Source organism: Pongo abelii, chromosome 21 (assembly GCF_028885655.2).
Source record: "Pongo abelii isolate AG06213 chromosome 21, NHGRI_mPonAbe1-v2.0_pri, whole genome shotgun sequence".
NCBI lineage: Eukaryota > Metazoa > Chordata > Mammalia > Primates > Hominidae > Pongo > Pongo abelii.
Genome location: NC_072006.2, coordinates 18,448,235 through 18,464,773, shown reverse-complemented (window position 1 = coordinate 18,464,773; position 16,539 = coordinate 18,448,235). Strand labels below are relative to the sequence as shown.

Below are 16,539 nucleotides of genomic sequence, written 5' to 3'. Positions count from 1 at the left end.
AGGTCTAGAGGAAGAAAGAGAGGGAGAACGCCTAGATCCATCCAACACAGGAGACCTTGGGCTGGCCTCTAGTCCCCCTCCCTCAATCTTAAAGCTACAGCAATGTGGCAAGTGGTATTAGCTGTTGTGGTTTTCTGTTCTTTCTGGTTATGTTAATTCTGTTTTTCCGATACTCCAGCCCCCCAAGGGAGTGAATTCCTCTGTCTGTGTTGGATCTGATATCTCTGCTCAAATTCTGTTAAATTGCCTTCCAAAAAAAAAAAAAATGGGAAACATCTCCTCTCAGCCTTGCAAGGGTTGGAGCCCTCTCCAGCGTATGCTGAAAAATTTTTCTCTTGGTTTCTCAGAGGATTATGGAGCCCGCCTTAAGAAAGGCAAGCTCTAGACACTCTGTGAAGTAGAATGACCAAAGTTTGGAGTTGAGTGGCCCTCTGAAGGGTCATTGAATCCTACAATTGTTCAAGCCATATGGGGAGGTGTTACCGAAGCTCCTGGCCATGCTGATCAGTTTCCCTATATAGATCAATGGTTAAGTTTGGTCAGGAATCCTCCTCCATGGCTCCATTCATGCACCATTCACAATTCCACCTCCAAAGTCCTTCTAAGCCAGGCCGTGTTTTCGCTTCGACCCTAAGCCGGCTTGGCTCACCCTGTACTGCCTCCCTCTGAAGAAGAGGAGAGTCTCCCTCGCCCAGTCCCACTGCCTTACTACCAGCCTTCTCCCTTAGGGTCATCCCGTCTCCTTGACGACATCCCCTGTGGGCTCGCCACACATTTCCTCCTGACTGCGATCATGTCAGGAGGAAATAGCCCCTCTATTACCACTGAGAGAGGCACAAGTACGTCTGGGTGATGAGCACTCAGCCCCCTTCTTGTTTTATGTCCCTTTTTCTACTTCTGACTTGTATAATTGGAAAACCCATAATCCTCCCTTCTCTGAAAAGCCCCAGGCTTTAACCTCACTGATGGAGTCCGTACTCTGGACCCATCGGCCCACCTGGGATGACAGCCAACACCTCCTTTTAACTCTCTTTACCTCTGAGGAGAGGGAGTGTATCCGAAGACAGGCCAGAAAGCACTTCCTTGCATCAGCCAATAGTCTGGAGGAGGAAGCTAGAGACCTCCTTGAGGAGGTTTTTCCCTCTACCTGGCAAAATTGGGACCCAAATTCCTCAAGTGGAAGGAGAGCTTTGGATGATTTCCACTGGTATCTCCTTGTGGGTATTAAAGGAGCTGCTCAGAAACCCATAAACTTGTCTAAGACAACTGAAGTTGTCCAGGGGCCTGATGAGCCACCAGGAGCATTTTTAGAATGTCTCCAGGAGGCTTATCAGATTTATACCCCTTTTGACCCGGTGGTTGCCAAAAATAGCAATGCTCTTAATTTGGCATTTGTGGCTCAGGCAGCCCCAGACATTAAGAGAAAGCTCCAGAAACTGGAGGTATTTGCTGGGATGAATATCAGTCAGTTTTTAGAAATAGCCCAGAAGGTTTTTGACAATCGAGGGTGTGAAAATCAGAAACAAGTGACACAGGCAGCTGAAAAAGCCACTGATAAAGCATATAAAAGACAAGCAAAAATCTTGGTGATGGCTATCCAGGAGAGCAGGAAGGAAAGGCCCCCATTCCAGAAAAATGGCCCAGGAAACTCTGGTTCCCACCAGAAAGGTAAAGAAGGTTAACGGGCCCCTCTATAAAAGGCCCAATGTGTTTATTGCAAGCAGACTGGGCACTGGAAAAAGGAATGCCCACTACCACCAAAAAAAAATCAGAAAAGAAAAAGTCCTCACCCTGACTGCAGTGGAGGAGCCTGATGATTGACGGGGCCAGGGCTCCCTCACTCTTGGTCCCCAGGAGCCCATGGTAACTGCTACAGTGGGGGGCCAGCCTGTATGCTTCATAGTAGACACCGGGGTGGAGCACCTGATACTGCAGACGCCGTTAGGCAGTGTCTCAAGTAAAAAGGTGATTGTACAAGGGGCAACTGGAGCTATTCAAGAATATCCTGTCATACACTCCTGAGAAGTGAGCTTGGGACAGAAAAGAGTGACACACTCTTTTCTTGTGGTTCCAGAGTGTCCTTTTCCTCTCCTTGGATGAGACCTTCTCTATAAGTTACAGGCTTCAATCTCTTTCTCAGCTCAGCAAGCTCACCTAACACTAGGAAATGCAACTTCCCCCACTGCCCAACTCTTGCTAACCACCCTTCTGTCAGAAGAATACCTTCTGGTTTCACCATCACAATCACCAGAGGAAAATACTAATCCTCTTCTGTTGGACTTACAGACACTTTTTCCCCAAGTTTGGGCCGAGTCAAACTCTCCCAGACTGGCTAACCACCATCCTCCAGTGGTTGTAGAACTCCTGACCACTGCTGTACTGGTCCAGGTAAAGCAATACCCCACGAGTCAGCAGGCTAGAGAGGGGATTAATCCCCACATTCAATGACTGTTACAAGCTGGCATACTTACACCATGTCAGTCTGTCTGGAACACACCATTTTTACCAGTCCAGAAACCTGGAACAAATGATTACCAGCTGGTACAAGACTTAAAAGAAGTTAATAAATGGACTGTTACTGTCCATCCAACCATCCCTAATCCTTATACTCTACTTAGCCTGCTCCCACCAGAACATAGAGTATACACTGTCCTTGACCTAAAGGCTTTCTTTGCTATTCCTCTGGCCCCCAAAAGCCAGCCAATCTTTGCTTTTGAATGGACAGATCCCAGCTCAGGAGACACTACCCAGTTTAATTGGACTCGGTTACCTCAGCATTTTAAAAACTCCCCCACCCTTTTTGGGGAAGCTTTTCAGCAAGATCTTATACCCTTCCAAGCTAGTCACCCTAACTGTACCCTTCTTCAGTATGTTGATGATATTTTATTAGCTACTGAAACTATGGACAGCTGTCTGCAACACACAAAAGACCTTCTCTACCTCCTTCAGGAGCTCAGGTATTGAGTCTTAGCTAAAAAGGCCCAGCTTTGTCTTCCCAGAGTGTCTTACCTGGGGTACAAGATAAACCAAGGAAAAAGGGCACTCACCAGTGCCCAGAAAGAAGCCATCCTATGAATTCCCACTCCCACCACCAAGAAACAGGTACGTGAATTCCTGGGGGCTGTGGGATACTGTCGCCTCTGGATATTGGGGTTTTCAGAGATTGCAAAACCCTTGTATACTGCTACAAGGGGTAACGGCCCACTAATTTGGATAGACACCAAAGAACAAGCTTTTCAAAACTTAAAAAAGGCTTTAACTGAACCCCTGCTTTAGCCCTCCCAAATATCTCAAAGCCGTTTCACCTGTTTGTCCATGAAAGCCAGGGAGTTGCTAAGGGAGTGCTTACCCAGACTCTAGGACCTTGGAGATGCCCAGTGGCCTATTTATCTAAGAGGCTGGATCCTGTGGCCTCTGGATGGCCAAGCTGCCTGTGAGCCATGGAGGCTACAGCAAGCCTAGTCCAAGAGACTGATAAGTTAACTCTGGGCCAGAATTTAACCCTTATGGCTCCTCATGCTGTAGACACTTTACTACGAAGTGCTTCTGGTAAATGGATGTCAAACGCTCACATCTGTTGGATCAGCCTTGTTTGACTTTCTCTCTCACAAGGTGTTTAAATCCTGCTACCCTGCTCCAAGATGCAGATTCCACTATACCTGTCCATGACTGTCAAGAACTCTTAGAAACTACTGAAACTGGCTGGCCAGATCTTCAGGATGTGCCCCTGAAGAAGGCGGATGCCACCGTGTTTACAGATGACAGCAGTTTCCTCAAGCAGGAAGTATGAAAGGCCAGTGCAGCTGTTACCACAGAGACAGATGTGTTGTGGGCTCAGGCTTTACCAGCAAACACCTCAGCACAGAAAGCTGAATTGATCGCACTCACTCAGGCTCTCCGATGGGGTAAAGATAAATGTATTAACATTTACACTGACAGCAGATACGCTTTTGCTACTGTGCATGTACATGGAGCCATCTACCAGGAGCATGGGCTACTCACATCAGCAGGAAAGACTATCAAGAACAAAGAATAAATTCTAGCCCTGCTTGAAGCCATGTGGCTCCCTTAGCTGGTGGCAGTAATACATTGTAAAGGACATCAAAAGGAAAACACGGCCATTGCCTGTGGTAACCAGAAAGCTGATTCAACAGCTCGGGAAGCAGCACGACTTTCAGTCATGCCTATAAACCTTCTGCCTGCAGTTTCTTTTCCACAGCCATATCTGCCTGACAACCCTGCATACTCAACAGAAGAAAAATTGGCTTCAGATCTTAGAGCAAAGAAAAATCAGAAAGGTTGGTGGATTCTTCCTGACTCTAGAATCTTCATACCCCAAGCTCTTGGAGAAACTTTAGTCAGTCACTGACATTCTACCACCCATTTAGGTGGGACAAAATTAGCCCAGCTCCTCCAGAGCCGCTTTAGGATCCCCTGTCTACAAAGCCTAACAGATCAAGCAGTTCTCTGGTGCACAACCTGCGCCCGGGTAAATGCCAAGCAAGGTCTGAAACCCAGCCCAGGTCACCACCTCCAAGGAAACTCACCAGGAGAGAAGTGGGAAATTGACTTTACAGAAGTAAAGCCACACCGGGCTGGGTACAAATACCTTTTAGTACCAGTAGACACCTTCTCTGGATGGACTGAAGCATTGCTACCAAAAACAAAACTACCAATACAGTAGTTAAGTTTTTACTCAATGAAATCATCCCTCAATATGGGCTGCCTGCTGCCATAGGATCTGATAATGGACCTGCCTTCATCTCATCCATAGCTCAGTTGGTCAGTAAGGTGTTAAACATTCAGTGGAAGCTCCATTGTGCCTATTGACCCCAGAGCTCTGGGCAGGTAGAACGCATGAACCACACCCTAAAAAACACACTTACAAAATTAATTTTAGAAACAGTTGAAAATTGGGTAAGTCTCCTTCCTTTAGCCCTACTTAGAGTAAGGTGCACCCCTTATCAGGCTGGGTTCTTGCCTTTTGAAATCATGTATGGATGGGCACCACCTATCTTGCCTAAGCTAAGAGATGTCCATTTGGCAGAAATATCACAAGCAAATTTATTACAGTACCTACAGTCTCTCCAACAGGTACAAGATATCATTCTGCCACTTGTTTGAGAGGCCCATCCCAACCCAGTTCCTGACCAGATGGGGCCCTGCCATTTGTTCCAGCCAGGTGACCTGGTGTTTGTTAAAAAGTTCCAGAGAGAAGGATTCACTCCTGCTTGGAGGGCACCTCACACCATCATCCTTACGATGCCAACGGCCCTTAAGGTGGATGAAATTCCTGCTTGGATTCATCACTCCCACATCAAAAAGGTCAACAGAGCCCAACTAGAAACATGGGTCCCCAAGCCTGGATCAGGTGCCTTAAAACTGTGCCTAAGTCGGGTGAAACTGTTAGATTAATTCTTTTTATTTACTTCTCTTGTTTGTTTTCACCAGTTATGTCCTCTGTGCCTTCCTACTCCTCCCTCCTCACCTCTTTCACAACAGGACATGTATTCGCCAACACTACTTGGAGGGCCGGTACTTCCAAGGAAGTCAGCTTTGCAGTCATTTATGTGCACTGTTCCCAGAGCCAGCTCACACCCATGAAGAACAACACAATTTACTGGTCATAGGAGCAGGAAGCGTCGACCTTGAAGCAGGATTTGGACACTCTGGGAGCCAAATTGGATGTGGAAACTCCAAAGGTCCATAAAAAGGACTCCAAAATGTTGACTTTTACCACTGTCCTGGAAATCACCCTGAAGCTAGCTGTCGAGATACTTACCAGTTATTCTGCCCTGATTGGACACATGTAACTTTAGCCACCTACTCTGGGGGATCAACTAGATCTTCAACTCTTTCCATAAGTTGTGCTTCTCGTCCTAAATCATGTACTAAAAAGAATTGCAATCCTCTTACTATAACTATTCATGACCCTAATTCAGCTCAATGGTATTATGGCATGTCATGGGGATTGAGGCTTTATATCCCAGGATTCAATGTTGGAACTATGCTCACCATCCAAAAAAAAATTTTGGTCTCATGGAGCCCACCTAAGCCAATCAGGCCTTTAACTGATCTGGGTGACCCTATGTTCCAGAAGCACCCTGACAAAGTTGATTTAACTGTTCCTCCACCATTCTTAGTTCCTAAGCCCTGGCTACAAGGACATCATCTTCAACCCAGCCTTATGTCTATACTAGGCAGAGTACACCATCTCCTTAACCTCACCCAGCCTAAACTAGCCCAAGATTGTTGGCTATGTTTAAAAGCAAAACCCCCTTATTATGTAGGATTAGGAGTAGAAGCCACTCTTAAACATGGCCCTCTATCTTGTCACACACGACCCCATGCTCTGAGATGTGTCTGGAAATGTTTCCTGTCTCATTAGTACCAGGTATAACTTGTCTGCTTCTCCTTTTCAAGCTAGTGTAATCAGTCCCTGCTTACTTCCATAAGTACCTCAGTCTCTTACCAACTGCCTAACAATACCTGGTTGGCCTGCACCTCAGATCTCACTTGCTGCATTAATGGAACTGAACCAGGACCTCTCTTGTGTGTGTTAGTTCATGTTCTTCCCCAGGTATACATGTACATTGGACCAGAAGGACAACTCCTCATCGCTCCCCTAGAATTACATCCCAGGATGCGCTGAGCTGCCCCACTTCTGGTTCCCCTCTTGGCTGGTCTTAGCATAGCTGGATCAGCAGCCATCGGTATGGCTGCCCTGGTGCAAGGAGAGACTGGACTAATGTCCCTGTCTCAACAGGTGGATGCTGATTTAAGTAACCTCCAGTTTGCCATAGATATAATACACTCCCAGGTAGAATTTCTGGCTGAAGTAGTACTTCAAAACCGCCGAGGCTTAGATCTGCTATTCCTCTCTCAAGGTGGATTATGTGCAGCTCTAGGAGAAAGTTGTTGCTTCTATGCCAACCAATCTGGAGTCATAAAAGATACACTCCAAAAAGTCCAAGACAATCTAGATAGGCGCCAACAGGGAAGAGAAAATAACATCCCCTGATATCAAACCATGTTCAAATGGAACCCCTGGCTAACTACTTTAATCAGGGGGTTAGCTGGACCTCTCCTCATCACACTATTAAGTTTAATTTTGGGGCCTTGTATATTAAATTTGTTTCTTAATTTTATAAAACAGCACAAAGCTTCTATCAAACTTATGTATCTTAGGACTCAATATAACCCCCTTGTCATAACTGAAGAATCAACAATTTGATTGCCCAAAAACACAAGTGGGGAATGTAATGCCCAAACTTGTTTTTTCCTTTATTCACCTAGCCTTGTTTCTCCCTTAGCTAAGAGAACCAGACAAATTCCATCTTGGCTCTTTCACTGGCAGCCCCTTCCTCAAGGACTTAACTTGTGCAAGCTGACTCCCAACACATCCAAGAATGCAATTAACTGATAAGATACTGTGGCAAGCTATACCCGCAGTCCCCAAGAATTCATCTGATTGATAACACCCAAAGCCCTGTGTCTATCACCTTGTAAGTCTTAAAGCCCCTGCACCTGGAACTGTTTACTTTCCTGTAACCATTTATCCTTTTAACTTTTTGACTACTTAACTTCTGTAAAATTGTTCTAACTAGATCCCCCCTTCCTAAACCAAGGTATAAAAGTTAATCAAGCCCCTTCCTCGGGGCTGAGAGAACTTTGGGCGTTAGCTGTCTCTCAGTCACCGGCTAATAAAGGACTCTTAATTCATCTCAAAGTGTGGCATTTTCCTAACTAGCTCAGGTACAACAGCTAAAGGCAGGACAAAGCCTTACACATCAAAGTTAAGGAAAGAAGAACTTGATCAGATGTTGAGGGTGATCAGATACCAAGGGTGGGGGGATTCTTTCTAAACTGACTTAGCAGGATTCTTTCCTAAACCTGGGCCATGCAGGCCTCACAAGAACAGGAGGTCCAGGGCTGGGGACTAGTGTTGAGGACTAGGGCAGAGGAAGGCTTAGAGGAGCTTAACTAAGGTTTGGTCAAGGTGAGCCTTGTCGCTGGATCCAGCTCCTCTGTGACAGGAGGAGAGGGCAGGCAGGGCCACAGGAGCGGGCAGGGCTGTCCTGATGACCTCTGGCTCCAGCTCCAGCACTCAGCGATTGAGTTGAACAGGATTCCAACCAGGAAGGGGAACCACTCTCCAGAGTCACTGCACTTTGCTAAAGGAATTGATATTTAAGGTTACACAAACAGTGACAGGGAAGTCCCAGAGATGTCAAGATTACTCACCTCCTCAGAGTCACCTGTTTTCCTCAAGGCCAGGCCTCTGCAGAGTACAGCCCAGGGAGTCAGATGGATCCCTGGCTGCAGCAGCCAGCAGCCCGAGTTCCCCGAGGCCGCCCCTACTCCCCTCCATTCATATGTGGTTCTTCAGTCACGGAATCTGCACTGGCAAATGCACTTTTTGAAAAATAAATGTTAACTTGCACTCCAAAACCATGAATACCATTCACATGCTGGTCCCTGAGAGAAAGGATTCTCTTTCTCCCCACAGAGTGCAAACCAATGAGACCTCAGACACTGGGCTCTGCCCTCTCTCACCTTTTCTAGCTGGGGCTACCAGCAGGCTTCCCCATGAGTATCACAGTTTCCTAATGACGTGGAAGAGCCAAATGTGTTATCAACATTGGCCCATAGTTTAGAAGCATCCACGTGTCCACCATGTTTGAGGAGAAGGAGAAAAGAAGGAGGGATAGAATGTGAAAGAGACGGGCTTGACCCCAGAGAATTCCAGGCACTCCATAAAGGAGGCTCCTGGGCTTCCCATTTGAAAAGCCACCAAATCCTGTGGCTGCTCAGTCCCAGCTCCTACCATAGACCAAATTGTTAGTTGCTTAAAACCCAGATGTGCAGAATCTCAACTCTTGGCCAGCTTGTCCTCACCAATTGCACTTTTAGGTGATGCTTTCTGCACTTGGCCATTTGTTTATTATAGTATTTTTTAGTGTTCATTTATTATTGGTCATTTATTGCAAAGAACTTCTGCCTCTCACCTAATTCCTCATCCTACTAACTCAGATAACCGGATCAGCAGTCACCCACGCAGCTTACAGGAACACAGCTTTCTCTTTTGTCACCTGGCAGAAGGAAAACATGCCCCCTCCTGGGCAGCTGGACTCTTCTAGGTTACATGGGTGCTGGAGGCCCCAGGCTTGTTCCTCAGTCCATGGTTGCTATCTGGTCCCCTCCTAGTGGGTCCTTACAACTGTGGACTATAGAAATCAGGGAACAAAGTGTTCTGTCATTTTTTTTTGAGATGGGGGTTCACTGTGTTGCTCAGGCTGGAATTGAGCTCCTGGACTCAAGGAATCTTCCTGACTCACCCTCCTAATTAGCTAAGATTACAGGTACACCACCACACCTGGCTACTCTATCATTTTCAAATGTGTTGATACATCACTGCTGAAGTCTGCTTATCTCTGCTGGTCTGAACTCCCAGAAACTATGCTTTAGAAAGTAGCCTCTTTCTCCAGATGCATGACATACACAACATTTGCCTAAGATCATCAAACATCTGGAGCAGCTGGCCAGCTACCCCAACCTGCCACTTCCTGTCACTCCATACTGGACATCGCACTCGTACCTCCTCCTAAGGGCAACCTACACTGGTATCTTTCTTACTGGGATTAGAGAGGTTGCTGTATTAGGACAGCTGACCCCCCCTGCAGTGCATGCCAGTGTCCTGACAGAAGCTGATCACTGGTGGTGTCATCACATATGGGGCACAGGTCAGCACTCTGGCTTCCCTCTCTCACACTCCATCCACCAGCACATTCTCGCTATTTGGGTTACCTGCATCTCCTTTCCAATGATTAACAAAAAAAAAAAAAACAAACAAGAGGACTGCTTGACCTTCAGCTTACCCTCTGCACAGCATGTCTTCCTGAGTCTGGACTCGCAGCTGTCCCAGGAAGGTGGGAACCACAGAGGAGAACTAACTCCTACCCTTTGGAGATGACCATTCTGCTCACAAACACCTGGTAAGGGACCTCCCTCTCTTTCCCTTCTCTGGGAATCTCTCCCCATTTCCTGTATAACAAGGAGACATATGTGCAGCTCTATTTGAAGACCTTCCCTCCCTCATCCAGCAGTAAACACCATCTGGGACACCTGCTGTATCTGCCTGGCTGCACGGCTATTCTAGGGGTGCTGGATTCACAGTGGGGTGAGATGGTCACCAGGCCTCAGGTAACAAGGTCCCCTGTCCTAATACTGAACATGAGCACCCATGAATAATATAGTTCCCGCTGCCAGGTTGCTGCTGATAGAGCCCCAGCCATGGCCCAGCCCAGGAAGACTCTTGGCCAGCTTGTCCTCATCGCTGGCACCTTTATGTGATGCTTTCTGCGCTTGGTCATTTGTTTATTATAGTATTGTTTAGTGTTCTAAACAAGTCTGGGCTGACACTGGCCTACCCTCTCCTCCACCACTCCCAGGAGAGTCCTCCGGGTGTCCTGCTAAGGCCCAGGGTTTCCTGGTGTTTCTGGCCAAGCCTGCCACCTCGCCATAAGGGTATTTGCCACAGGGTCACCATCAGGCATGGAGGGTGGGGTTGAGAGAACAAAGGGAGCAGCTGTCTGTTCAGAGCCTCCTTCCACCCTCCCCACTCCTGGAGTCACATTCCAGCCCAGGCCCACAGCATCCCGAGCTGGGGGCTTTGTCAGCCCACAGGGCACCCAACTGACCACATCCTCTCAGTCTGTGGAGAAGGAGAACTCACAATCCTGGCAATGAAGCAACTCGGGGGCCACTGGAAAGCCACACTGACCAAAGGATGAAGACACACCTGGGCTCGCTCTGCAGGACTCCATTCCTGGGAAGCTCAAGGACAGGCAACAAAGGAATCTGTGGGCTGCCAGGGTGGGGCGGGCACGAGGGTGGCTGGAGAGGCAGGAGGATACCATCCGGGGCAAGGCAGATGTCACAGGCCTGGACAAAGTGGTAACACAAGTGTATGCATTTATGAAATCCCCCAGATTGGGCACATACTATTAGGCATTTTATTGTATGTAAATTCTACCTCATTTAAGGCAATTTTTAAAATATCAGGTGAGTCTTCCAAGCAGTGCACGGAGCAAAGGAGCCCAAAGCATGACTGCCTAGGAGAGAAGCAAGAGAGGCCTGTGTGTTCCCACATTCATCCCGCGGTTGCGGCTCCCTCTCCTGACACCCCCACTGCCTGCCAGGGTTCTCCGTGCACCTTCCACCGGGCCCCACCCACAGTTACCATGAGACTCCAGGTCGTTCCCTTCCCTGCTCACATCCCCTCCAGGAGCTTCCATTTTCTGGAGCAGCCATGCCCAACCCCACCTTAGGGCCTTTGCACTGGCTGTTCCCCTCTGCCTGGGGCTTCTCAACCTCTCCATTCTCATAGAGAACTCCCTGACCAGGGTCCAGTGGTCTCCCTCTAGCCCCTGTTCTATTTCACTTCCAACAGAGTATAACTCCCTGATCCTAATTGTTGATCATAACCTACCATCCCCTACACACACTGTGTGGGAATTTACTGTGCAGTTCCACAGCCACCAGCCACATGTGCCACGGGACACTTGAAATGGGGCCAGTCCAAAATGATTCCTGGGCTAAGTGTAAAAAATACACAGGGAATTTCAAAGATTTACAAAGCCAAAAAAAAAAAAAAACACATAAACGATCTCACTAATAATTTTTCCCATTAGCTGAAATAATATTGTGGCTATATTAGGTTAAATAAATATTTTAAACATTACTTTCACCAATTTTTTCTCATCTTTTAAAATGCGTCTACTAGAAATTTTCAGTTGCTCATGGGTTCGTGTCACATCTCTGTTGAGCAGCAGCTCTGCAATGTCACCTCTATGGCTCATCATCCAGGTTCTGTCTTCAAGCCCTAGATCTCCTGGCACAGGGAGTAGCTGGTGATAGCTTTGTTTATTGAATAATGAATTATGAAAAGAGAAGCCAGTGACCTTTTCCAAAAAGGTTAATTCCCTTAAATTTGGCAAAGAAATTCTCCATAGTAGGGTGTGGACAGGGTCTTCTGGAACCTTCTGAAATAACCTCTCTGCTCCAGAGATTCGGAGACCGTGACCAAGTGCTCCTGGATGACCCTGATATCTGAAGACCCCGGGAGGCCAAACCCTGTAACAGGAAGCACATTGCTTTCACAGCAAAGGACCAGTGTCACCTCTGTGGAGACCCAGTGACTCAAGCTTGGGAGCACTGGGGAAGAGAGGCATGGCTCGGGGAGGCTGCAGTGAGGACAGGAGTGGGGAGAAGGGGGAGATGGAGGAGGAGGCCTGGGAGGGGCAGGGGGAACTTAGGCAGGGAGGGAGCTTGTAGTGGAGGGGGAGTGAAAAGAGAGATGGAGAAAGAGGGGATGGGCAGAAAGAGGAGAAGTCAGGGGCAGGGCATGGAGGGGGGTGGGGCTGGGATGCCAAAGCAGGATAAATGCACAGCTGCCTGCAGGTGTGGGTTCCCTGCCTCCGGCTCTCAGCCTCCTCTCCTGCAGCTCCAGCTCTCTGCTCTGCCTCTGAGGAGACCATGGCCCGGCCCCTGTGTACCCTGCTGCTCCTGTTGGCCGCCCTGGCTGGGGCCCTGGCCTGGAGCCCCGAGGAGGAGGATAGGATAATCCTGCGTGGCATCTATAACGCAGACCTCAGTGATGAGTGGGTACAGCATGCCCTTCACTTTGCCATCAGCGAGTATAACAAGGCCACCGAAGATGAGTACTATAGATGCCCGCTGCGGGTACTGAGAGCCAGGCAGCAGGTGGGTGCTGCCACATCCCGAGGGGTCCTGAGTCCCAGCCTATTTGTTGCCCAACCCCCAAGAGCATTCCCAGCAAATCAACACTGACATTCATGATCTAATGCTCAGATTCATTCAGCTTTCCCTGACTCTCTGCTGATGGCCTTCATGCCTAAGCATGCTCCCGGGCCATGCACTGCAGCCACTGTCTGTCCTCTCAGCTTCCTTTAACCTGCAGCAGTTGCTGTGTCTATACCATGACCATGGCATTTCCCAGGGTCCAGCAGGTGTGGATGGAGACTGTGCTGACTCTGGGTGGGCTTGATGCTGCTCAGGATGAGATCCAGGCCATGAGGCTCATCCTCCTCCCTGAGTCCTCTCCACAGGGGCCACACAGGAACCTGGCTCCCTGTTCTGCAGAGCCCTGCTTCCCTCCCCAAGTCATGTCCCTGGGCACACGCCCTTAGGGCTAGCGGCCTTCACCCTCAGGGGGGCTGACCACCCCCTACAGCCCAGCGCAGCGGAGTCCCTGCTGGGGTGGAGCACGCCTGACCCTGCCTCTACCAGCTGATGCACAGTTAGACCTCAGCCAGTTGAGGACAGGAGTCACCCTGCAGAGCAGAGGAGGGGTCAGGTCGGGAGGGAGCTTCAGCAGGGCTACTGGGCCCAGCTTGACCTGCATCCCATGGCAGAGCAGCAAATAGTGACACAGCCTTTAGAGCTCCTCCACCTTCTCCTGGAAATTCAAAGGAATCCCCACCAGCCCCGTTTCTCCTCCTGCAGCTGTCAGCTGGGGCTCTCTCCCTGCACACTAAGTGCACTCCCTGGTGCCGTGGTCCCCGCTGGCCTGCATCTCCCTTTCAAGCATGACAGTAACTTGGAGTGAAACACAGGGCATTGCAGACCATCAGGCCCGGAAGCCTATTTTCTACATTGGTAAACTGATACTCGAAGGGTCTCAGCATTTCCTCCTGGTTCCAAAGAGTCCCTCATCCCAGGTTTCTCCACAGCTCTGCCATGTTGTGTCTGGGACAGGCCCTGTGCAGGGAAAGGGTTCAATTCTAGTCTGCAATTGTAAGACACGCAGGTTGGCTGCTGACTTGAGAAATGTAGCTTGAATCTCACACTTGAAATGGTGACATCTGGGAGGCCCCATTGACCAAAAACTGTGTGTGTGAATCACCTCATTTCCTACTCTAAATGAAGTAATAAATCTAGGTTAAATGGAAGGAATGAGATTTTCGGAAGTTAGCTGAAATTTTGTCATCAGACAGCCTTCCTAGAAAAGATTCAGTGTTCCCTTACCCCTGAGCCACAGGTAGCAGAATTCAATGAATCCTTTTACCCAGTACAGAGAAAACAATATTTAAGAGCAGGCATGAGGCCCAGCACCCTGCCAGCTGACAGGAAGAGGGGGCTTGTGTGCCTTGTGGTGACATGTGGGCAGCTCATGAAGCCCCCAAGCAAGTCCAGTGACTCAGCCACAGTGAAGTGCCTGTGAGTGCATGAAACTGATGGGGGTGCTGTCCATGCATCCTGTTTTCTCATGTGTGCAGACCGTGCCCAGGACAAATTACTTCTTCGACGTAGAGGTGGGCCGAACCACATGTGCCAAATCCCAGCCCAACTTGGACACCTGTGCCTTCCATGAACAGCCAGAATTGCAGAAGGTACATTCCGGATGTGGGTCCCAGGCCAGTCATGCACTGCAGAGGGGTGCATATGTGTCAGCCTCTGCCCTACATGTGTTTGGAGGGTGTGTGTGTGTGCAGGTGGGTATGTGGGGAGCATGTGTACATGCTCATGTACTTGTTGGGGGAGTGTGTGCATATAGCTGTGCATGTGGAAAGGTGCACGTGTATACACACATGTGCCAGTGTGTGCGGGGAGGTGTATGGGAGCATGTGTGCCTGGATGTGGATGTGTGGGGGGATTATGGGGGTTTGTACAGATCCATGGGGATGAGAGGTCCAAGTGAGTTTATGTAGTTGCCTATGTGTGTGCAGATGGGGTGGTGAGGGAGGGGGTGATGTATTTGATTTGCTAGGAAGGCTTTAGCTTGGTAATGGTTACTGGGAGGTCAAATCTGCCTGGGGTGTTGCCTGTTGGGCAGGAAGAAGAGCTGCTGGGCTGGGTGCTGAGCAGGGAGAAGGGGCTCTGTCTAATTCCAGCCTCAGGCACCTGCATGCATCTACAGCCACACTGTGCAGATTAGTGGGACCTAGAGGCCTATTAGCTGCGAAGCCCTGGACCTGCCCCACTCACCCAACACCAGCCTCTCCAAGGACCTGCTGGTTCTTGTGAGGTCTCCACTCAGGGGAAAGCCGCACTCCCCTTGTCGCCCTTGCCCCATGCCTCAGCTCTTTGAGGGGGAGTTGCCTTGCCCTGGGTTCTTCCTTCTGGCCCCTCTTAGTGCTGGCCTGGGTGCTGGAGGTGGAAGGAGCTGGGGGAAGTTAGCTGCCTCCCCCTGTCCTGCACCCTTCAGGCTCCACAGGCCTTGCACAGGCTGCTCCTCACAGGGCTGTGCTGGGACAGGAACACTGCAGGCTGGGGTGGGGACCCAATGCCACCTGGTGACTTGGAGCCTTAGGAGGGGTAATGGAACAGTCACTATTCATTCTAGTTCAGTGCTCTGGGACTCAGCAGGGGTGGGTGAGGGCCCAGTGTCTCACCTCCATCCTCCTCACCCAGGCTCTGACATCTCATACCTGGGCGACTTTCCCTTTAACTGTAACCCACACTGATTGGCCCTCTCTCTTCCCTTTCACAGAAACAGTTGTGCTGTTTCCAGATCTATGAAATTCCCTGGGAGGACAAAAGGTCCCTGGTGAAATCCAGGTGTCAAGAAGCCTAGGAGTCTGTGCCAGGGAGTCACACCAACCACCTCCTACTCCCACCCCCTGTAGTGCTCCCACCCCTGGACTGGTGGCCCCCACCCTGGGGGAGGTCTCCCCATTAGCCTACGCCAGGAGACAGACAGAGAAGGCAGCAGGTGGCCTTTTTCACTCAGCAGGGGGCTCTGCCCTCCCGCCTTCCTTCTTGCTTCTCATAGCCCTAGTACATGGTACACACCCCCACCTCCTGCAATAAAACAGTAGCATCACCTCCCTCTGAGCTCTTGGCTGTCTGGGGATGTGCACACAGGCAGGGTTTCTGCAGTTCCTTTATGAAGCCTCCTTGTTCTGCTGGTGTGAAGATCAGAGCAGTACGTGGCAGCTGACATGGCCACAGCAAGGCCGTCAGGGGAGCTGCTGCCACTTTCCAAGACCTGAGCTTCAGAACAGGGAGACAGCAGTCAGGGGCTGGGAACCCAGGCCTTCAGCTGCAGCAGCGCCTGGTGATGGGGTCAGGGAGAGGAGGGGTCCCAGGCAGCTGCCCCGGAAGCTGGGTGGCTGCTTTGGTCTGAGCTGCTGGTCAGACCAGGAGGAAGGGGCTGGCTGTGTCCACAGCCAGGGGCCAGGCCTCGGTGGAGCTCGCCAGGCCTTAGATTCCATCTGTGCTTGCAGAGTTGAGCAGACTCTAGGGACTGAGATTCTCTCATCAAATCCCATAGACACTAAATAGATAGCTATTGATGTGTGGTTCTTTCCACAGGAGACTTTAGGCCCCTACATGGAAACAAAGTCCAAAAGTGTGTGTGTGTGTGTGGGTGGGTGTGTGTGTGTAACTGATTGGGAAAAATGCCACCCAAACCAAAGATGGGCAAGATCACCCAGAGAAAGCAGTGCCTGCTGTCATCCATCCTGGGAGGGTGTGCCCCAGGCTGGGAGGTTGTCTCCTACGCTAAGAAGCTGT

The 16,539-nt window shown here is 49.7% G+C and overlaps 1 protein-coding gene across 1 annotated transcript; it reads left to right on the top strand.

Annotated features, from left to right (window-relative positions):
• Positions 1–12,537: 12,537 nt before the first annotated feature.
• Positions 12,538–15,598, top strand: LOC100452480 (cystatin-SN-like). The gene is made up of 3 exons (XM_054542376.1): positions 12,538–12,765; positions 14,301–14,414; positions 15,515–15,598. Exons 1-3 carry the CDS (start codon positions 12,538–12,540, stop codon positions 15,596–15,598), a joined length of 426 nt encoding a protein of 141 aa, XP_054398351.1.
• Positions 15,599–16,539: the final 941 nt, after the last annotated feature.